At 42.0% G+C, this 24,572-nt stretch overlaps 1 protein-coding gene across 1 annotated transcript in view; it reads left to right on the top strand.

Annotated features, from left to right (window-relative positions):
• The window catches only part of LOC140197254 (cilia- and flagella-associated protein 95-like), a 42,543-nt gene that overhangs the window by 5,819 nt on the left and 12,152 nt on the right, over positions 1 to 24,572 (top strand). Inside the window, exons 3-4 of the mRNA XM_072257175.1 lie at positions 2,458 to 2,576; positions 9,258 to 9,326. Coding sequence (XP_072113276.1) covers positions 2,458 to 2,576; positions 9,258 to 9,326 — 188 coding nt within the window. The remainder of the gene's footprint in view (positions 1 to 2,457; positions 2,577 to 9,257; positions 9,327 to 24,572) is intronic.

Raw genomic sequence — 24,572 nt, forward strand, 5'->3', positions numbered from 1 at the left:
CCACGAGAGGTTGACGAAAGTTGGACAAACGTGGGTTGTTTTCTCTTGAGTGGAGGAGGTTGAGGAGAGATCTGATGGAAGTTTTTAAGATTGAGAGGCATAGATAGAGTCGACAGACAATATCTTTTTCCCAAGGTTGAAGGGCCTAATGCCAGTGGGCATGCATTTAAGGTGAGAGGGGGTAATTTCACAAAGGTGAGAGGGGGTAATTTCACAGGAGATGTGCGGGGCAACTTGTTTTGCACAGGGTGTGGTGGGTGCTTGGAAGGTGGTGCCTTGGGTGGCAGAGGCAGATAAATTAGGGACTTCTGAGAGATGCTCAGATAGACACGTGAATGTGAGGAAAATGGAAGGATATGGATATCGTGTAGGCAAAGGGGATTAGTTAGGTTGCCCATTTGATTACTAATTTAATTGGGTCAGCACGACATTGTGGGCCAAAGGGCCTGTTCCTGTGTTGTACTGTTCTATGCTCTAAGGGCAGGGGTGGTGAGTTGATGGGAATGTGAGGAGAATGAAATAGGTTAGGATAGGTACAGTATAAAAATTACTACTTGATGGTCTGCTTGGACTCGAGCAGCTGCAGGACCTGTTTCCGTGCAGTATCTCTCTTTGAGTCCAGGACCCTGTGACATATCCTTCAGTCAACAAAAAATATCAACCTCAGATTTAATTTATGTGATTGGCTTGGCAGTGTTTGTCACTGGGGTTAACTCTGATCTGATATTGGTCCTATGAAGCTGCTTCTCGGTGCTACTGAAATGCAGTTGTTGTTCATGTGCTGTACAGAATTACCATGGTCAGGTCTTTCGCTTGTGGTAATTCATCCACTCTGCTGTGAGACAGGAGGCAATGAGCTCAATACACTTATGAGGCTAGATCACAAAAGTACCTCCGTTATCCCTTCATAACTGAGGGTTTGTTACAGTGCAGGGAGAGAAACCTTTCAGGATTTTAAGAGTTTCAGAACCAACATGGGTCGATAAAAGTAAGGTCCATTTCAGCCATTATCAAATTAGCCTGAGGCTGTCCTTATCACCTAAGAGATAGAAGCTGCCTTTTCCTACAGTTTTGCCATCAGGAATATCATGGCTGTTTCTTTTCAGCACATTTACTTAAAAAGCCAGATTAGGTTTGTTTGTCGCAGGAACATCAAGGCATACAGTGAAACGCGTCATTTGGGTCAAACCAAATCAGTGAGGTTTGTGCTGGGGCAGCCGACAAGTGTCACCAAATTTCTGGCATCAACATACCATTCTCACTCTCTCATCCCAACCATATGTTTTTGGAATGTGGGAGGAAACTAGGGAACCTGGAGGAAATACACAAAGTCAGAGGGAGAGCATATAATAGTAGGAATTGACTCCTGATCTTCCAGTTAGTGCTGTAATATGCTAACTGCTATGCTGCCTGACTCCCACCTCGTAAATGCAGTTGTGAAGAAAGCATGGCAGCACACCTACTTCCTGAGGAGTCTGCCATGACATCAAAAACTTTGGCAAGCTTCTATATTTGTGTAGTGGAGTTGACTGGCTGCATCAATGTCTTTGAAAGGAAAATTCCACAAAAGGTAATGGATTTGACTCGTACATCATGGGTACTACCCTCCCAATCATTGAGCACGTCCACGTGAAACGCTGTCATAGGAAAGCAGCATGCATCATCAGAGATCTTCACCACCCAGGTGATGCTCTTTTCTCACTGCTGCACCAGGTCCAAGAACAGTTACTGTCCCTCGATCATCAGGCTCCTGAACAAAAGGGGATAACTCCTTTGCCCATCCATTGGGTTGTTCCCACAAACAATTGTCTCACCTTAAGGACTCTTTATTCTGTTATCTCATGTTCTCATTTTTTATTGTTATTTATTTATATTTGCATTTGCAGTTTGTTGTCTTCTATGCTCTATTTGATCTTTCATTGATCCTGTTATAGTTACTCTATAGACTTGATGAGTATGCTCACAGGAAAATGCATATATGACATATATGTACTCTGATAATAACATTTACTTTGACTTTGATGCAAAATTCAGCTATTTCATTCTCAGATTGAATATCCACATCCTTTGAGCGAGGGAAATCCAGAGATACACAACCCTTTGAGGGGAAAAACACACTTCTCATCTTTGTCCAAAATGGCTGAAACCTTATCCAGGGACTGTGTTCCTTTGGCATTATTCCTTCCAGCCTGAGATAACAATTTCTCAACAATCTCCTGGTCAACCCCTCTCAAGATCTTTGTTTTAATGAGACTATTTCTCATTCTTTTAAACCCCACTCTGCAGTGGTCAATTTTTCTCATTCTCTCCTCATGATTGACACTCTTGATAGAGTAAATTCACATTGTTCCAGCTATTAAATGCAGATTGTAATTAAGTGAAATTAAGGGATTATGTTGATACCCCAGTACTAAGAAGAGGCAGACATCACGAACAGGTGCTCATTTTGTGTTAAAGGATTGGACTACCACTACAGAGTCGTTTATGTCACAAATTAATTTAAAGGATGATTATCGACTGAGGGAAAGGAAATCATTAATGGACATGAAGGATACCATGACAGAGTTTTTTGGGAGGTACGTTTTGAAAGGAATTTAAGGAAAAAAAATCACTTTTAGTAAATGTAATTCTTGAGTATTTTGATTGTGAACAATGGCTCAATGGCTAATTGGTTTATTATTGTGACATATACCAAGATAAGGTGAAAAGCTTTTGTTTGCATGCTAACCAGAAAGACCACTCCATACATAGGTACATCAAGATAGAACAAAACAGCAAATAATAAAATCTAATGTGCCTTTAAACCACCTGAATGGTTTTTTCTCCTATTAAAAGTAATATATAAATAATAGTTCTCATTGTGGTTACAGAGAAATGCATTGATTTGCTTACTCTTGAATTCCACTGCTAAATATCTGTCTCTGTCTCTGTCTCTATTTCTCTCTGTTTCTTCCCCTCCACCCCCCCACAACTTGCATTGCTCTTAAGGTTGTTTTGAGTACAAAGAGTTTGCAGGCTGTGATTCCTGCTGTTGTGACCAAGTGTTAAATTGTGTTTGGCCATGCTCCTGAGGATCACCTTAAGGTGTTTAGTGATTTTATTGTCTATTGCTCAAAGGGCTCTTGCCTCTGGGTCACTATAAGATCAAGACCCACTCTACTGGTAAACACAAAAATCCAAGTTCATCCTCAAATGATAAATTTCTGGGAAAATATTCTGAAAGCTCCTTTGGAGTTTGGGTCTGATCTTTTAGATGATTGTAAAGGACCCCATTTTAAGAAAAAAAGAGCAGGAAATTATCTCTATCTCTATCTCTGGAGACAGCTTATCTACCGATGTCTACTATAAGCCTAATGACTCTCACAGCTATCTGGACTATTCCTCTTCTCACCCTGTCTCTTGCAAAAATGCCATCTCCTTCTCACAATTCCTCCGTCTCCACCGCATCTGCTCTCAGGATGAGGCTTTTCATTCCAGGACGAAGGAGATGTCCTCCTTTTATAAAGAAAGGGGCTTCCCTTCCTCCACCATCAACTCTGCTCTCAAACGCATCTCCCCCGTTTCACGCACATCTGCTCTCACTCCATCCTCCTGCCACCCCACTAGGAATAGGGTTCCCCTTGTCCTCATCTACCACCCCACCAGCCTCCGGGTCCAACATATAATTCTTCGTAACTTCCGCCACCTCCAGTGGGATCCCACCACTAAGCACACTTTTCCCTCCCCCTGCCCCCGCTTTCCGCAGGGATTGCTCCCTTCGTGACTCCCTTGTCCATTCGTCCCCCCATCCCTCCCCACCGATCTCCCTCCTGGCACTTATCCTTGTAAGCGGAACAAGGGCTACACATGCCCTTACACTTCCTCCCTTACCACCATTCAGGGCCCCAGACAGTCCTTCCAGGTGAGGCGACACTTCACCTGTGAGTGGGCTGGGGTGATATACTGCGTCCGGTGCTCCTGATGCGGCCTTCTATATACTGGCGAGACCCAACGCAGACTGGGAGACCGTTTTGCTGAACACCTACGCTCTGTCCGCCAGAGAAAGCAGGATCTCCCAGTGGCCACACATTTTAGTTCCACGTCCCATTCCCATTCTGATATGTCTATCCATGGCCGCCTCTATTGTAAAGATGAAGACACACTCAGGTTGGAGGAACAACACCTTATATTCCGTCTGGGTAGCCTCCAACCTGATGGCATGAACATTGACTTCTCAAACTTCCGCTAATGCCCCACCTCCCCCTTGCACCCCATCCGTTATTTATTTATTTATATACACACATTCTTTTTCTCTCTCTCCTTTTTCTCCCTCTGTCCCTCACTATACTCCTTGCCCATCCTCTGGGCTTCCTCCCCTCCCCCTTTTCTTTCTCCCTAGGCCTCCTGTCCCATGATCCTCTCATATCCCCTTTTGCCAATCAACCGTCCAGCTCTTGGTTCCATCCCTCCCCCTCCTGTCTTCTCCTATCATTTTGGATCGCTCCCTCCCCCTCCCCCTTTCAAATCTCTTACTGTCTCTTCTTTCAGTTATTCCTGATGAAGGGTCTCGGCCGGAAACGTCAACTGTACCTCTTGCTAGAGATGCTGCCTGGTCTGTTGCGTTCACCAGCAACTTTTATGTGTGTAGCAGGAAATTACATCAGTCTCCTTGCCAGTATTTATCTTTCCAATTGCAAAGGTTTTTTTTGGTCATTGTCACAATTCTTTTGGTAGGAGCTTGCTGTGCACTCTATGCTTGCTATGTTTCAAAAAGAACCTTTTCAGCAAAGAAGGATTTTTGGGATGTACCCATACTGTGGTTCTACATTCTGTAAATTTGTGCCTTTCTTCCATTCTTCCAATCATGTCTGTAGGTGGTGCTGTGGTTAGGAATTTCGATTTTTGTTCAAACATTGGCTCAGCTTGCTATAGGCAGGCATTGAAATAGTAATTAATTCTCTTAACATAGTGTTAATACACTACCTTCAGGCTTTGTGGTACAAACTGAAAGCCTGCTCCTTTCCATTGGTAGGAGGCCACATTCTGCACCTCACTTACTTAAGTATGGCTGAGATACCTTACTCCTGGCAATAAAAGGTAAAATTGCCCTTCAGCCATGATTTCATGAATTGCCCGTAACTGTCTCAGTAATATAAATAACTCTCCTAATTTTGCTGTGGTTATATTGTAATGTACATACACATCTGTACAATGAACCATCCAATAATAATGACTTTGTACCCTAAGGAACTTTATTAGATCATAACAAAACATTTTGTTATCCTTTAAATTGAACCTCTAAATTTTTTGTTTAAGTAGGCAATTCCATGAAACTCATTTAAGGGGAACTTCCTAATCCATGATTGCTTTTCCAGCTAGAAGGATAGTAGACCCATGGGAATGTCATCATCCACAAGTTCTCCTCCAAAACACATTCCATGTTGAATGCATCATCGTCCTTAATGATCTCTGGGTCTAAATCCTGGAACTCCCCACCTTACAGCATTGTGGGGTATCTTCATGAGAACTGCTGCTGTGTTGTGATTATATCACCTAGAAAGGAACCCTCCCTCAGTATGCACATCAATTTCATACTACTAGAAGCCCTCAGCAGCTTAGAAAGCATTTGCGTAAAGAGAAATGGGTCAACATGACCCTTTATTGAAAACTGAGATTTCCTGCTTTCCTGTGAAGTTGGGATCAGAAAGAAGAAGGAATTATTTGGCATCAAGTGAGTATTTAAAGTTTATAGTAGATCTAGGGAAGAGCAAAATAGAAGTTGGGAGCACAAAGAGAGGACGTGGATTGATCTTGGAGAGCTGGATGAAGGAGAATCCCAACAACTTTTCTAAGTGCTTAGCTTTGGGAAAAAAAACAGGTCCCTTTAGGGACCATGAGAGGTATCTATGTGCTGAGCCAGGGGATTGTGAGCTGGATCCTAAAAATATACCTGTACTTCTTTTCAGTAGAAGGATGTGGAGGATGGAGAGTTAGGAGAGTGGTATGCTGATATTCCCAAGAAATGTTAGAGATAATGACATATTAAGGTAGATAATACACCGGCCTGATGAAATCCATCCCAAAATACAATGGGGGGGGGGAAGGGAGGAGATTCCTAGGACTCTGGAGATTTAAAAATTTTTGTTAGCCATGGTACTCGAAGACTTGAGAATAACCGATGTTCTTCCTTAATTCACAAAGACCATAAACATTAAACCAAGAAGCTACAGGTCATTGAGTTTTACATCAATGAAATTATTGAGGAAAGGAAAACTAAGGAGCAGGACTTATGTTCACTTGGAAAGGCAGTGCTGATTAGGAGTCAGAGTAGTTTTGTGCAGGGGAAATCTGACAGTCTGAGTTTTTTTTAAACTAAGTCAGAAAACTGACAAAGTCAAGCCCATAGATGAGGCTTACATGGACTTTAAGCGACCGTTTATCAATGTCTTGCATGGTAGGCTGGTCGAGAAAGTTAGACCACTTGTGATTCAATGTACATTGGCAAGCCACATCTAAAATTTCCTTGGTAATAGGAGGCAGAAGGTAATGGGCAAGGGGTGTTTTACTGATTGGAAATCTGAGACCAGTGGTGTACCGTAGGGGTTGGTGCTGGGATAATTGTTGATAATTGATGAGAATGTTGGATGGACTGATTATTAAGTTTTCTGATGACTCAAAAATTAATGCAAGTATTAGATATTGAAGGAACAGTTGTAAAGTTGGACAGAGAGTGGGAAATCGAATTTAATCCAAAAAAATGTGAGGTTGTGAACTTCTGGTCATCGAATACTAAGAGAAGCAAATGGTGGAGACATTAGAGGGGCCTTGTGGAGTAAATTTAAAGTTCACAGGTGGATAGGGATAATAAAGAAGCTATTTAGCACCCTTGCCTTGATAGGCCAAAGAACTGAGTAGAAGAGGTTTGCTGTCATGTTGCAGTTGTACATAACATTGGTCGGACTCCACTTGGAGTGTTGTGTATAGTTCCAGTTGCCACACTACAGGAAGCCATAGAGAGAAAGCAGATTATTCACCAAGGTGTTGCCTGGGAAGGAGGGCTGTGATTGTAAGAAGAGTTGGGGAGGCTGTTTTTCCCCATTGGAGTCTGAGTGGTGACCTTATTAAAATTGAGGGATATAAATAGGGTAGATAACAGAATCTTTTTCTTCAGGTGAGAAGTCTAAAACTAGAAGGCATAGGTAGAAAGTGAGATGAGGGAAATTTAAAGGAGATTTAAAGCACAACAATATGGAAGGAGTTGCTAGAGGAAGCAGTGGAATCAGTTACAATTTTAATGTTTCAAAGTCATTTGGATGTGTACTTAGACAGGAAGAGAATAGAGGGATATAGACCTAAGGCTTGCAAATGAGATTAGTATAGATAGGCATCAAGGTTGGCATGAATGAGTTGGGCTGAAGGACCCATTCCGGTGTTGTAAAATTCTATAACTCTATTCTAGCTTTCCAGTATCTGTAATGCTTTTTTAAAAAAATTAGTTTCTGCAGATGGGACTTCAAGTGTTTCTTTTTACAAGGTTCATTAAAGTTCCTGCCTTTCTGTTATGACCTATCTCTGCCTCTGCAACAGCCTGTTCTTTCCCAAAGAAAGACTACCATCCACTTTAGTCCTTTTGTCAACAAGTACATCAGGAGTCCAACTCAGTCTTTGTGATACTTTTTGGGTGAAGTGCTGGTGCCAAATGCATCCTTGGACATAATATCTCCCCAGAGTCACTGGAAACAAACACCTTGTGTGGAATTTCACCTGTCAAGGTTTAGTCTCTATATTGAGCACACTGAAAATTTTTGCTCGGAGTTTCTTCACTTACCTTAATCGAATAATGGCTCCTTTTCAGTACCTTATTCAGATCATGTGGATCCAAAAGCTCCCTTAGCTTATTTGGTTTTATCACACGTAGTCCTCATCTCCATTGCAGGGGGATGAAACCTGATTCATGTTTTCTTTGTTATGGCTGTCGTACCATAGAGTCATAGAGCTCAGAAACAGGCTCTTCAGCCTATTTATCTTTCTATCAATTATCCCGAACCTTTGTACCCCAATTATTGACCCCTCTAATGATGGAAATAGATCTTCCTGTTCATTTTATATAAGCCTTTGAACTCTACATCTCAATGAAACTTCCACTTAATCTCTTCTATTCCAAAGGAGGACAAACACAGTCTAATCTTTGCTTGCATCTTAAATTCTCCCGTCTTAACACCAACCCCATAATTCTTATCTTTTCACTAACATGGTGACACATCTGAACATACAAGTGTCCAATACAATTAAATTTAATGACTCTATCCTTGCATACACCATGTTGGCCAATAAAAACCACATCCTTCCTGCTTTCTTAACCACCTCATCTATCTGTCTCCACGCACACTCCAAGATCCCTGTTCTACCCTCGCTCAGTTGTTTTCCCTGTTTTCTTAAGTGAGACAGATAGATAACTCCAGGCTGGGTGGTTTTATTATTCACCAAAGCGTCACAGTACGCAAGGAACCAGTGTAAAAGGACTGTATTTATTGGTGTTATAACGAAAAGCAGATTTAAATATCGCTTGAAATTCCTTTGACTTCTAATAAGTGCTTCTAACAAATAAATGAATATACGATTATATAATAGCCAACTTGACGGCAAAAGCTAAATGCCTAACAACGTGATAATAAGTAATCAACAATAGCTGTGACCTTACAAGTAGTGAGATCTAGTAATTAGAGATAAACAAACCAAATCAGGAAAGACATAACAATCCCAATGTTCATCTACAGTTCTCACTGTCCTACAGTTTATTACAGATTCCCTTAGCTGCCTTTCTCCTCCCAAAGTTAATATTCCACAATCCTCCAGATGAATTTCCAGTCATCATTTTTCTTCCCACTTCACCTTCCTGCAGTTTGCTGTTTTCCTCCTCACTATCAATCAGATTGCTATTTTTGTATTGCTTGCAAACTTCATAATATCGCCTATGCTTAAATTCACATCATTGATAAATACCATGCTATTATATCATTGAATCAACTCCTTACTGCATAACAATATTGGTTTAGAATTAGGTTGTGTGGATTACCAATTGTGAGAAGCCTGGTTAACAGTTTAGCAATGGGGCAGATTGTTTCTGGAAATGATGTCAGACTCAGTGAGTAAGCCACACAACCTTGAAACAGCTGTGAATATTTGACTGTTGTATGGCAATGGTGTGAATAATGATTTGGGTGAGTTTTGTTTTTAATGTTCGTTTAAAAATTACAAATTTCCTTTTCAAATTTCAGAACTTCTGGCTGCCCTGAGGCAAACCATTGCAATGCTCTACCAAGGCACCATCCAGACCACTTCAAGATGTGAGTACCTGTATTCCAGCTCATTACTTGTGCAAATCCCTTGGCAAAGGGAATGATTGGTCACAACGATTAAAGGTTCAAAATTCAAAGAAAGTTTGTCATCAAAGTACATATATGTCACCAGGTACAACACTTCAAAGAAAGTTTAATCATCAAAGTACATGTATAATGCTGAGGTTCATGTTCTTGCGGGCATTCACAGTAAATACGAAGAAACACACTAGAATCAATGAAAAACCACATGCAACAAGATGGACAAACAAACAATATGCAAAATGTAGCAGACTGTGCAAGTACAAAAAAACCCAATAATATTAATAAACAAAGCGTAACAAATGTTGAGGATATGAGATGAAAAGTCTTTGAAAGTGGTCCATAAGTTGAGGGAATAGTTCAGCGTTGGGGTGAAAGAAGCTATCTCCACTGGTTCAAGTGCCTGATGGTTGAGGGGTTATAACTGTTCCTGAACGTGGTGGTGTGGGTTTTCAGGCTACTGTACTACCTCCCTGATAATGGCTGCAGTGAGAAGAGAACATGGCCTGGATGGTAGGGACCCTTGATGACAGGTGCTGCTTTCCTGCAACAGTGCTCCTTGCCGATATGCTCAATGGCGGTGAGGATTTTACCTGTGATGGACTGGGCTTATCTACTACTTTTTGTAGCCTTCTCTGTTTAAGGGCATTGCTATTTTCATACAAGGCCATGGTGCAACTAGTCAGAATTCTCTCCACTGCACATCTTTTGAAATTTGTCTAAGTTTTAGATAAGATGCCAAATCTTTGTAAACTTCTAAGAAAGTAGAAGTGTTGGTATGCTTTCTTTGTAATGGCATTTATGTGCTGGACCCAAGACAGATCCTCTAAAATGATACTAAGGAATTTAACAGAAAACGTATCTTTTAATTTCAAAGGTAAATAGATATTAAACTTTCTATGGATGTGGTAGTTAAGGAATAGGTATTTTAATATCTTTTTGTATATAGGTATCTTAACATCTCAATGTGATGTGAAATACCACATTGCAGGTAAGGATAGTAGAAATACAAGGTCCAACCTGAATTAAATATAGAAAGGAGCAAGCCAGATAAGTAGCCTAATGGAAAACTGTAAAAGTTTGGAGCAATGCAGTGACTTAGTTATTGAGAAGATGTTTCCACTTTTGAGCTATATGTACAAAACAATCAGTAAATGTTCAAAACGGTGATGAGAAAAGGGGAAAGTGATGGCTCATGTGGAAAATGAGTACTAGAAGGATTGTTTCTGCACAATAAATCGTATGAATTTTCATTGATGCAAAACAATAGTGAAATATCACCACTGCATTGACCAATACATGAACATAGGACATGGAATAGTACAGCACAGTACAGGCCATTTGGCCCATAGTGTTGTACCAACTTTCTAACCTACTCCAAGATCAATTTTACCCTTCCTCCCATACAGCCCTACATTTTTTTAAACCCATATAACTATCTCAGGGTCTCTCAAATGTCCCTAATGTATCTGCCTTTTCTACCAACCCTAGCAGCAGGTTACTGGCACACATCACTGTCTCTGTGGGAGAATCTATCCCTGACTTTTCCCCTAATAGTTCCCTCCAATCACCTTCAACTTATGCCCTCTCATATCCATCATTTTCACCCTTGGAAAAAGGTGTTGGCTGTCCACTGTCATTTCCTCTTATCATCTTATTTGCCTCTGTCAAGTCACATTTCATCTTCCTTTGCCCCAAATAGGAAAAACCCTAGCTCGTTCAACCTTTCCCCATTGGACATGCTCTTTAATCCAGGCAGCATCCTGGTAAATCTCCTCTGCACCCTTTCTGACACTGTTTCATTATTCTTCCTATAATGAGAGGACCAGAACTGAATACAATACTCTAAGTGTGGCCTAACCAGAGTTTCATAGTACTGCAACATTGAATTTACTCCCCCTACTAATGAAGACCAACATATATGCACCTTCTTAACCACCCTGTCAACTTTAAGGGATCTGTGGGCGTGGACTGCAAGATACTTCTGTTCCTCCACACTGTTAATTAATCCTTCCATTCACCCTTTACTCTGCCTTCAGGTTTGGCCTTCCAAGGTGTACCACTTCACACTTCTCTGGATTAAACTCCATCTGCCTCTTCTCAGCCCAGTTCTGCATCCTATCAATGTCCCATTGTGACTTACAACAACCTTCTACACTATCCACAACACTACCATCTGCAGACTTACTAACTCATCCTTTCACCTCATCCAAGTTATTTATAAAGAGCAGGGGTCCTAGAACAGATCTTGGTCACTGGCCTCCAGTAAAATATGCTTCATCTACTCCCACACTCTGCCTTCTGTGGGCATGCCAGCTCTGAATTCTACATAGCCAAGTTTCCCTGGATCCCATACCTCCTGACTTTCTGGATAAGCCTACCATGGGGTACATTCATTTAGAAATGAATCTCAGGGTTGTATATGGTGCCATAAATGTACTTTGATAATAAGTTTACTTTTGAGCTTTTTGAACTTGTTTTGGGGAGCCTTGTTGAATGCCTTACTAAAATACATAGGCACCACCTGCACTGCTATATTTTCATTAATATATTTTGTCACGTCGTCAAATAATTCATTCAGGCTTGAGAGGCACAGCCTGACCCTCATAACGCCATACTGACTATCCCTATTCAGACTGTTTAAGACCATAAGATAAGATACAGGAGCAGAAGTAGGCCATTCAGCCCATTGAGTCTGCTCTGCCATCCAATCATGGGCTGATCCAATTCTTCTAGTTATCCCCACTCCCCTGTTTTCTCCCCATACCGTTTACTGCCCTGGCTAATCAAGAACCCATCTATCTCCACCTTAAATACACCCAATGACTTGGCCTCTACAGCTGCTCGTGGCAACAAATTCCACAGATTTACCACCCTCTGACTAAAGTAATTTCTCCGCAAATGTTCTAAATGGACATCCTTCAGTCCTGAAGTCATGCCCTCTTGTCCTAGACTCCCCTACCATGGGAAATAATGGTAAGAATTCTCTCCAATAGTTTGCCTACCTCTGATATTAGACTCATTGGTCTATAATTCCCTGCGTTAACCCTATTACCTTTCTTGAACAAAGGAATAACATTTGCCAACCTTTAATCTTCTGACACTGCTTCCGTGGCCAGTGACGACACAGAGGTCATTGCCAAAGGCCTTCCTTTACCTCCCATAGTAACCTGGGGTATATCTCATTTGGCCCTGGGGTCTTATCTATCCTAATGTTTTCTCAAAGTCCCAGCATATCTTCTGTAGAACATAGAAGGTACAGTACAAGAACAGGCCCTCAGCCCACATGTTGTGCTGAATCAATTAAAATAATAATCAAGTGACTAACTAAACTAATCTCCTCTACCTACACAATGTCCATATACTTTCATTTACCTCACATTCATGTGCTTATGTAAACGTCTCTTAAAAGTCTCGAATGTTTCTGCCTCTACCACCATCCCAGGCCATGCATTCCAGGTACCCACCACCCTCTGCGTGTAAAAAAAAAACAAACAAACTTGCTGTCCTTACATCTCCTTTGAAATTACACCCTATCAGCTTAACTGTATTAGACAGGTATTAGGCATTTCAGCTCTGGGAAAAAGTCACTGCCTGTCTGCTCTCTCAATGCCTCCCATAATCTTATATGTCTTTATCAGATCTCCCCTCAGTGTTCAGCGTTCCGGAGAAAACAACCCATGTTTGTCCAACCTCTCATTATAGCACATACCCTCTAATCCAGGCAGCATCCTGGTAAACCACTTCTGCACCCTCTCCAAAGCCTTGACATCCTTCCTATAATGGGGTGACCAGAACCGTATGCCAGCAGTCCCCAATCACCGGGCCGCAAAGCACGTGGTACTGGGCCACGAGGAAACGATACGAGTCAGCTTCACCTTTCTTCATTCCCTGTCACGCACTGATGAGCTTGAACATAGGGTTGCCAACTCTCCCGTATTAGCTGGGACATCCTGTATATTGGGCTAAATTTGTTTGCCCCATACGCCCTTGTCCTGTAATTCCCCCGCTAAGGTACAGCATTTCTATGAAACCGTTCGTAAGCCGAAATAGCGTAAAGCGAAGAAGCAATTACCATTAATTTATATGGGAAAAATTTTTGAGCATTCCCAGACCCCAAAAAAACCTACCAAATCGTTCCAAATAACACATAAAACCTAAAATAACACTAACATATAGTAAAAGCAGGAATGATATGATAAACACACAGCCTATATAAAGTAGAAATAATGTATGTACAATGTAGTCAGGAAGATTAAGTCAAAACCGATTTGTGGAAAAAAAAAATCAGCACGTGCGTGCATGTGCACACAGGTGTCTGCGCAAGGATTCATGGTCATGGTAGTCTTTCTTGGGATAAACACTGTCCCTTACTTGACTGCTACTTTTGTCCCTTATTTGGGAGTGAGAAAGTCGGCAACCCTAACCGTAAAAGACATGTAGAGGTGAGCTTAACCCTACTTGAACACCCCGCCACCCCGGTTGGCTGGTCCGCAAGAATATTGTCAATATTAAACTGGTCCGCGGTGCAAGAAAGGTTGGGGACCCCTGCCGTATGCAATACTCTGATGCAGTGTAACTCGAGTTTTATAAAGCTGCAATATAACTTGCTGACTTTGGAACTCAATGCCTCGACAAAGAAGGGCAAGTACACCATAAGCCTTCTTAACCACCCTATTGACCTGTGTAGCCACTGCTATGGAGTTCTGAATGTACCCCCGAGGTCCCTCTGCTCATCAACACTATTAAGGGTCTTAAATGAGAGATCTATCACCTGACAGGTTCAATGCTAGTACTAGATCCAGTATGGTCTCTCCTGTAGTCGGTCTGTCAGGAACCCTTCCTAGATGCACCCATCTAACTCTTTTGCACTAAGGATGTGCCAGTCAGTATTGGGGAAGTTGAAGATATCTGTGACAACAACCTTTTTATTTTTGTACCTTTTCAAAATCTGCTTCCTGTTCTGTCTGTTGCTATTGGGGTGGGGTCTATAGAATACTCCCAACAGAGTGATTGTCCCTTCTGACTACCACCCACACCAACTCAATACACCATCCCTTCACAATGTCTTCCCTGTAAATTTGTAAGTGCCAGGACAGATTAAACCAAAACACTGTGTGAAAATCATAAAATTAGATATTCATTTAAGTTTAATATTACACTTCAATATTACGACTTGCAAATTATTGATCTTTGAGCTTAATTTGTAATTTCTTTTTGATGCTTCTCTGGTTTTTTGAGATGGTGAGCAGATGGGTTCTCCTCAGCTCCGGGCTCAAGTGCTGTATTTAATTTCCTCTGACCCTTTCAAATCCATTTCTGTTATTTCCTTCTGAAAGAGAATTACATTGACATTTTTAGTGCATTTAACTAAAATTGGTTCTACTAAGCTATTTGTACTCCACACAATCTTCTTCCCACCCTCCTTCATCTTTGTCGGTATAGAGGATGACCAGTTATTCAGAATGATAAAGCGGTACGCTCAGCATCTTTTAAATCAACCTTTGTGGCCTTGTTATGCCCAGCCTCATGGAGATGGAGGCCGTGTGATCCACTAGGAATCGAGTGAGCTCCAGACCACTATTTAATTTTGGTAGTTAAATGTAGTTTCGCAAATTCTTCTGTCAATGTTGCTTGAAACCAGTGGGTCGAGAGGGGAAAATGTTGACTGGTAAATCAACATGTTGTGGGCCCAAAGACTTTTCCCTCAGCAACCCTGTCTATAAAGCACAGCGGTCACTGTGGGTACAATGTTATCAGTTGCTCTAGAGTGGAGGGAGCCACACAGCATGCAAATATTGGCCTGGATTTGACACAAAATGTTTGTAAAACCATCCGTGTTCATTAACATTACATAATGGGGCTGAACTAACTTTATGGGTTCTCTGCATATTGGAAAAAAAATTTCAAAAATAAACCTTATTAATAAAAATACTTACAAGAGGTACAAAGGCACTGCAGGGTTTTCTGTACATTCGTAGTGTCGTGAGGTGTAGACATTCATATGTCATCAAGCTAATACATTCTCTGTGCCAAGCATGTGGCCTCTTTGGACAATATACACCTGAAGTATTTGTGGGAGTAGTACACAGTGTCCACCCCCTCAGCATCATCTGGCAGCAGGACCTCGGGTTGCAATCTTTCCCAACAAACACTTGGTGTTGACTACACCAAACTTCTGTGTGTCCCTCAGGATGTGCCAGGCAGCAATTTTCCCTTACAAGCATCTTATTATACTGAAAGACTTTGGGCAGACCAGAGGGCACTTTTCAGCAAGTTGATGCATAAGGTCGTTCCACAGTTGCCATTGGCTGCTGGTATTTATTGTCGCAGTTGCTTTCTGAGAACGAAGTCTGATGTTATAGCAATCCCTAACACTTGGTGGACAATCTGCACTGACGAACAGCACTCGCCTATATCTCCATCCTTGAACTGCATTTCCACTGGTTTCAATAGAGAGAAGCACCTGTCAGATAAGTAGTAGTTCATTTAAACTTTTAAATTTTTTAAAAGTACTGAAATATTTTGGGTTATAACAGCTGGAATGTATTTCATTAGTCTTTAATATCAGCATAATGGTGAAGCAGATAGTGCTGATAACTCACAGACTCTGATTTAGTCCGAGATCTCTGGTCCTATTATAGGGAGTTTGTGCATTCTCCAAGATTGCTTGAGCCCCTCCCAGGTGCTCCATTTTCCTCTGTCATCCCAAAGATAGGCTGGTCGGTGGGATAATTGGCCACTGTAAAGTACCCCTGGTGGAGGTGGGTGGTAAGAGAATCAGAAGGGAGAATAGGCATCTGGATGAGAATAGGTTTGTGGAGGAATGGGATTGCTGTGGGTGCTGTTATTGACCCAATGGGCTGAACAGCCTCCTTATATATTGTAAGGAATTATGAGAAATAGATTCATCATAATGCAAACTCTGGCATGGATTGCCTACAGAAATGTTGAGAAATTGGCCACAAGTAGATTAAAAAGGCATGCTAGTTATACACAGAATTGTGCATGAAAATGTGTGTATCCAGTTGGGAACTGGATGAAGGACTCACCACGTGCCTTGCATTTGCTGTGATGGAATTCTACTTATGACAGCAATAGCCTGGCTGCATAAAATACTGCTACTGGGGCGAGATAGGCAGGAGGGGAGGGTGCATAGCGATCTTGTGTGTGTGTGTGTGTGTGTGTGTGTGTGTGTGTGTGTGTGTGTGTGTATGAGGGGTCCGTCCTCATAAGCTCCAACTGATGTGTGTGGCTTCATGCCATGCTGATTTGCAGGAGATCAGAACCTACACTTTGATATAGTGTATATTAAAAGGCTGTTAGCAGTGGCAAAGCAACTAGCAAGGACATTTCTATAATCCTGAGCTTTCTACATTTTTAGAATTTATCTTGGCTGGCAAATCCAGCATATATTTGCTGGCACTTCCAGTAAGATGGAAGACACAGCAGCTTCTACAGGGCCAGCCAAAGGTGTTATTGTTTTTTTTTCCACATGTATTTGTTGTGATTGCAAGACCCTGCTGGACATTAGGGACTTGGAAGTACTGCAGGCCGACCCCATCAGTGAGTTGCTCATTGGTGGAGAAACTGAAGAAGGTGGACGAGTGCAGATCGTGCTGCTGCCTGCGGCAGAGAGATGTTGGTGCGCAAAGGCGGTGTGAGGTCGAACAGCGAGTGATCATCTTAGTTGTTTTTGTTATGATTGCAAGTTCCTGTTGCACATTGGTAATGTGGAATGCTGCAAGCCTGATTCATTGGTGAATAGCAGGGGTGTGCATAGCCTCAGTGATAGTGAGGGCCAGGCCTCTGCTGTGGTGTCACCTGTTTACTGCTACTCAGGAGCGAGGTGTTGGAGTTAGTGCTGGAGGTGGTGTGGTGTGGCATCCGTACTGGAATTGATGCTGCTCTCCAGTGTTCGCTCGGCAGAAGACAAGATGTATTGTGTTCGACTGCAGCAGCTGCAATATTTATGGACTCAGAGACTTGGACTATATTTTTTATTGTGACTATATTTTACTGCTCTCTTACATGTGTTATGTGTGCTTTGTGCTGTGAATGACTATTGGTACTGTGTTTTGCACCTTGGCCCCAGAGTAACATTGTTTCATTTGCCTGTATTCATGTATGGTTGGATGACAATTAAGGTTGAACATGAAGTTACTCCCAATCCAAATTGCCTTTGAGAACATGGTGACATAGTCCTTCTGTTGAAGGTATATGTACTGTGTTGTTGGGTAGTGAGCTCCAAGCTGCAAACCCAGTGACAATGAAGGACTGGAGATGTCCAACCAGCATGTTATATGGCTTGGAGGGAACCTGCAAATGGTGGTATCCCATGTGTCTACAGCCCTTGTCCCTGGCAGTGGAGGTCATAGATTTGGAAGGTTCTGTTGGATTAGCCTAGGCAGGAAACTGTTGTATTTTGCAGATTATCCCTGTGGTGGCCACCGAGGGTCATGGCGTAGGGAAGTGGTGTTTAGGGTAGCAAATACAGTGCCATCTATGTGGTACAGTTTGTCTTGGATGTCACTGAAGGTCTTGACAGTTGTTGGAACTGCACTCATCTGGCCAAATGGTGAGTATTACATTATACTCTCAACTTGTATTGAGCATGTTGGCATGTTCAGATAGCCACAATATTAATGTATGAAGACTAGTTTCAAGGTACTGATGGTTACTTTAAGCTATTGGTGCTGGTATTACTTCCATTGTGTTGGTCTATTGCCCTGGCAGTGCGACTGTACAAAGCTAGGCAGGGAGTTAAACACCTTCTCAAAACTCATCTGAATCAGAAACCTCCTTCAGGACTCTTAATGAAATTTTACTTGTGAAAAGATATTGCTGTTTCAAGGACAAATGAAGAGGGGATGAAGATGGATATCCTTCCACCATGTGATTCAAGTTGAATCCGAATTAATCCACGTATGAAATGATATAAAAAAAACTGTTTACTTACAGGAAGTGATGTTCATACACAATAAGCTACATACAAAATGAACCGCGCCTTTTGCAGCCTGACCACTCCTGCCTTGTATCCATAAGGTGTCAGCTTAACTACTGAAACTAAAAGTCAAATGGTCATTTTCTTCAGAGTCAGGTCTTGAAAACAGTCTTGCTCCACAGTTTTTACCCGTTCTCACATCGAAATGTCAGTCTTGATGACACACTTGCTCATGGTAATGAGGAGCAGAGTGGTGACACAGTACTCACCCACAATGACAATTGGGTGAGGGACTGTATCTCGGCAGTGAGTTGTGCCCTCTTAATATGTCCTCCAACTCACAGTAGTTCCTCAGAGTCAAGTAAGGAACAGAATTCAATAAGGTAACTTTGGATTGGGAGAGGTTCCTGTTTTGTGACACATTGCACTTCTCCTGCACATACCTGCGTTTGAACCACAAGAAGGATTCTAATGTTTACCCGATTCAGTTGCTCTGCACTGACAGGTTGCTTATAAATGTGCCAATCACTGCAAAGGTTGTCTTTGGCTACTCCTACAACTTTCTCTTCATACAGATATTGCTCTCACAGGGTCTGAGATGATTTGAGCGCCCATTCTCCAGGACTACTTCTTCATGTGCCTTGTGCGTTACACGATTGGGCGATCATGGCTTTCCACATCGAACGATCCCACGCAGCGTCAATGATATCTCGCACACCTAGATCTGTTAGTTCTTTCAGAGTGTCCATTATTTTCTTCTTTGCCTTCCTCTTCTGCATTTCCCAGGCATTCTATTTCTCCCTTTCTGATGACATGGCCCAGGAATTTAAGTTTCCTTTCATTTAATGTTCTCATTAAAGATTTTTTTGTATGGGCACGTTGGAGTATTGTATCATTAGTTATCCTATCTCTATATGATACTTTCAGCATTCTTCTAAGAAACCACATTTCTGTTGCTTCTAAGTTTCTTTGGAGTTTTGGTGTTATAGTCCATGTTTCGGAAGCATACAGCAAGATTGACCAGATGTAACATTTTAATAGCCTGAGCCTTGTTGTTATAGAAATATGTCTGTTGGTAAAAATGGGTTTCATTTTTTGGAAGTTGGATTTGGCAATGGCAATTCTTCTTTTTATTTCTACTTTACTTCTAGCATCTTGTGATATAAAGCTACCAAGGTAATTAAAGCTGGTCTTTTGTTCAATCTCTTGGTTACCGATGTACAATTGGCAGTTGGGAGTATCCTACTGTTTTAGTATTACCATACATTTGGTTTTTTTACAGTTGATGGTTAGACCAAAATCTGCACTTGTTTGTACTACCTTGTCTAGGAGGATTGTAGGTCTTCTGCAGCACTTGCTATTAGGGTGGTATCATCTGCATATCTTATATTGTTGATGTTAACACCTCCAATTTTTATCCCATCTCGGTCTTCTATTTCTCTGAGAATCATTTCACTGTAGATATTAAATAATTCCCGTGAGGCAACACATCCCTGTCTAACTCCCCTTTGAATTTTAGTCCAACTGCTTATATTACCATCAATTTTTACTGCCACCGTTTGGTTCCAATATAAATTTTGAAGCAGTTGTTGATCCCTTCTGTCAATATTTAGATTAGCGAGAATTTGAAATAATTTTTCATGTTGCATAAGAACAGCAGATGGATCCATATTAACAAATCCAGATATAGCATGTGAGAGGTGGATTCAGTATATAGAGCAGCTGTTTGAGGATAATAGAGGGGAACCCCCAGATACAAGAAAGTCCTTGGATTCACTTTACACCGCACGCTGTCGGAGCAGTGCTGCCAGGATAATCAAGGACACAACCCACCCAGCCAACACACTTTTCGTCCCTCTTCCCTCCGGGAGAAGGCTCAGGAGCTTGAAGACTTGTACGGCCAGATTTGGGAACAACTTCTTTCCAACTGTGATAAGACTGTTGAACGGATCCTGACCTGGATCTGGGCCGTACCCTCCAAATATCCGGACCTGCCTCTCGGTTTCTTTGCACTACCTTACTTTCCCTTTTCTATTTTCTATTTATGATTTATAATTTAAATTTTTAATATTTACTATCAATTTATACTTCAGGGAGCACGAAGTGCAGAATCAAATATCACTGTGATGATTGTACGCTCTAGTATCAATTGTTTGGCGACAATAAAGTATAACATATATTAAACACCCTAATTCTGGCCCACCTATTACCGAAGAAGAAATAACTAAAGCAATGAAAAGCATGAAACATGGTAAAGCCACTGGACCTGATGAAATTTCAGTGGAAATGAAACAAGCCCTAGAACAGTGGTCCCCAACCTCCAGGGCATGGAGCGATACATTGCCACGAAGAATGCAGTGGTGCAGTGGTAGTCTGAACTCACCCAACACATCTTTAAGAAAAAAGCCAAAATAAATAAGCTAATTAATTAGATGCTGCTGGGCATATAAGTCGGCCCAGATCAGAGGTGATTTACGTGCTGGGCGGCACCTAATTAATTAGCTTATTTATTTTGGCTTTTTTCTTAAAGATGTGCTGGGTGCGTTCAGACTACTGTTGCACCATTGAATTCTTTGCAGCAATGTATCGGTCCACGGCCAGGAGGTTGGGGACCACTGCCCTAGAAGATCTGGGCATAGATATTCTTTCTGAACTGTTCAATGAGTCTGGTGTATTGCCTGATGATCTCTTGAAATCAGTATTTATAACTCTGCCCAAAATTCCTGGAACTATTGACTGCTAAAATTATAGAACAATCAGGCTTATAAGTCACATAATAAAGATTTTGTCGGGAATTGTTCTGAGTTGAATTAAAAACAAGTTAAGGCCATAAACTTCTAAACTGCAATATGGGTTTATTGAGGATAGAGGAACTAGGAACACAATTTTCATACTACGAATGCTTTCAGAAAGGGCAATTGGATATCAAAATGATGACTTTTTATGTTTTATTGATTCTCTAGCAGATCTCCTTTTCCATTGACTCCACACCAAATCCGTTGGCACTTCTTCCAGTAACTTATGTTCCAGAACATGTCTTTAGAGCAAGGGTTCCTAACCTGGGGTCCATGGACCCCTCAGTTAATGGTGGGGGTGCCATGGAATAAAAAAAGTTTGGGAAACCATGCTTTAGAGTGTCTGGGGAAGTCGTCTCATCAGATGAATGTTCTGCTGTGAGTGTGCTAGAATCAGTAGTAGCCCAAGGTGCTGGCCCTGAATTTACAGTTCTATCTGGGTCTTATTCTTCTGAAGTGCCAATAGATTCTTGGCTCAGTTTCCTGGAGACCATTGGTTTATCAGTGTTCTGCAATCTGTTGTTACTGCTCCTCCAGTTCTCCTTGCTACCCTCCCCAGATTCTCCACCACTGTCCAGATGACCATATTGTCCACATTGGGACTGATTCTCCCTTGGGGCTTCTCTGGCCAGTCACAGCATCTCACTCAAACTATTGTGCAATGGTGCAGCGAGTGAGGGCTTTGCAGTTGGTCCTGTGATCCGTTCAGTTGAAAGGGGAGCCACTGACACACTTGGTGCAGTGCTGGTCCCTTGTTAACTGGAAATACACTCATGAGTTTTCAAGCTGGGTGACCTTGGGCACATTCTCACTTTCTACCTCAAATGAATCTGAAAATGAACCCTTCTTTGGGTTCGAATCTGAAGCAGAGGATACAAATTCCAGAGGAGGACTGAATACAAATTTGGTTTGAAGCATAACGGGAAGCTGGTTCCTATCTTTGTCAGTTGCTTTGATTTCATCCTCTGTTGAGTAGCCATGTCGTATTAGAGGGCTGGCACCAATGATCAGTTCTTCAGTCACCTTCCCAGAGGGACAACCATCACTGTCTAACCACAAAATAATCTGCAGTCTAAATCAGATACCATTTCATATAACTTTGCCTCTGCCAAGGCAGCCTCCTCTTCATGCTCCTCCTTGAGCACAGTCATTGTGGCCTCTATGAGCTTTCTCACTGCGCATTTCGAGTTTGCACTTCGCATACAATGCTCCCATTCTTGCTGCTGCGCCTCTGATACAGGCCCGTGCTGTAGCAATACTAATTGTGGTTCTGCTTGAGCGTTGTGAAAGTGCAAAAGATGCGCCATGTTTGACCTGACTTTCAGGGCTCAGTGATTGACATTATCTGAATTGGAAGCTGACATCGTAGCAAATGACACATCTCCAGCCATGGGTGATATCTTTGAAGACAAGTTACCTTTTCACTCTACTGCCTTTGCAGTGCAATGTTTACAGAGCTAGGTATGGAGTTAAACACCTTCTCAAAAATCACCCAAACAGGAAGCTTTTCTCCAGGCTTTTAATGAGATCTTACTTGTGAAAGACTGTTTTAAGTGGATGGAGATGGATGTCTTTCCATGTTGTGCGCTTCAAGTTGAGATCCAAATTAATCTGCACAGGAAATGATATAAAAACCTGCTTACATACAGGAAGTGATGTTCATACAAAATGGACTGCATACAAAATGAACAGTAACTGTAGAGGCCAGAACAGTAGTAGTTATAAATGGAATTGTGCCATTATTAGTGAATATCCATACTCGTTACCTAATGATGGAAGAAGATCATAGATAATGCAACTGAATTGGTAAATTGGTTTATTATTGTCACATGATATCTCAGCTTAGGACATTGATCTGGACAATACCTGGGGCTGGAATGTTCCCCTAACCATCTCAACAAGCATCAACACTCCAACCAGAGGAGTGACCTTTGACCTGAGTTTTACTGGCATTCCAAGAGGCTACGCTCAGACAAATGCTGCCTTCATGTCAAGGGCAGTCACTCTCACCTAACCTTGAGAATTGAAGTCTTTGATCCACGTTGGCACAAAGGCAATAATGAGGTTGGAACAGAGTGGACCTTGTGCAGCCCAATGATGGCATCAATAAGTTGGTGAGTAAGCGCTTCTAGATAGCACTGTCAATAACTCCTTTGATTTTAGCATTGATTAAGAGTAGACTGACTGGATGGTTATTAGCTGGGTTGAATTTGTCCTGCTTTTTTATGAAGAGGACGTATCTGTGCACCTTTCCATATTGTTTGTGGCTAGATGTACAGCTAATTCTGGAGTCCAGGTTTTCAGTACTATGGGGGTGTATCAGATGTCCAGGAAAGGGCTTGTTCTGTTCATGCTTGGACAACCTTTTGCCCTCACTGAACATTCAGCTCCCACCTGTGGCTCCGTGCAGCTATTTGCATGTGACAGTGGCTAGTTGTGGTACACTGCTTCGACAGGGCAAGCTCGCCAGCTGAGGGTAGTCTGCAGGCCTCATGCAACGGTGTTTTTTCAGACATGCCTGATCGAGCACGCGAAGTCAGCTCTGGAGGACTGGGCAGATGATTTCGGCAGTGAGATCCAGCGGCATGGAATGCGGTTCTGCAAAGCTACATGGAGAGCGAAGGGCATGGCCGGGCACAGAAGTCATGGTTATCCACTGCAAACAAGGAGGACCCCAGTTGTGACAACGACCTGTAGCACTGGACCTGGACGTCCATGGTCAAGAGAGTGGAACCGTCCCAGTGGCTTTTCTACTTTAAAGCTCTCATGTACAGGTTTTTTCATGCAGTTCACATCGTCTAAGTGCACAACAGAAGAACTGCTCAAATCCAAGTCTCATTATCAGATATGATGGACAACCATCTACGGCTGGGTTATTTTCTAACCCTATATCCTTTATGTTTACCAGTGTTCTCAGCCATATCTCGATATCAGAGTGTATCAAATTGATTGAAGACTTGTTTCTATGATGGTGGGGATCTCTGTAGGAAACTGAGTCCAAACAATTGCCACTTCTGACAGGGTATGACTGCAACTGGTTCAGCCTTGTCTCTAGCCTTCACATGCTGGACCCTACCGTTGTTGAAGCTGAGGAGAGTCTTGGAGACCTCTTCTCCCTGGGCTGCTCAGTTATCCACCACCGCAAAGGGCTTGGTGCAATAGGACTGCAGAGCTTCAATCTGATATGTCGGTCGTGCATGTTGCCTAGCAATCAGCTGCACCATATTTAATTTTGCCTGCTGCTAGAGCCAGCATGCCCATCTGCTTTGTTGATCCCTTGGCTAATAATAGTGGAATAGTGAATGATATACCAGACCACGAGTGACGGATGCTGGTGCTGTGCATTTCTGCTACTGACTAGATTAGATTAGTTTACTTTCATATACACCAGGGGGCAATGAAATTCCTTTCATGCATGAAACTTACAGTGTGAACAATGAACACAGTAATAATAACACAACGAGAATAGGACAG

Source organism: Mobula birostris, chromosome 5 (genome assembly GCF_030028105.1).
Source record: "Mobula birostris isolate sMobBir1 chromosome 5, sMobBir1.hap1, whole genome shotgun sequence".
Classification (NCBI taxonomy): domain Eukaryota; kingdom Metazoa; phylum Chordata; class Chondrichthyes; order Myliobatiformes; family Myliobatidae; genus Mobula; species Mobula birostris.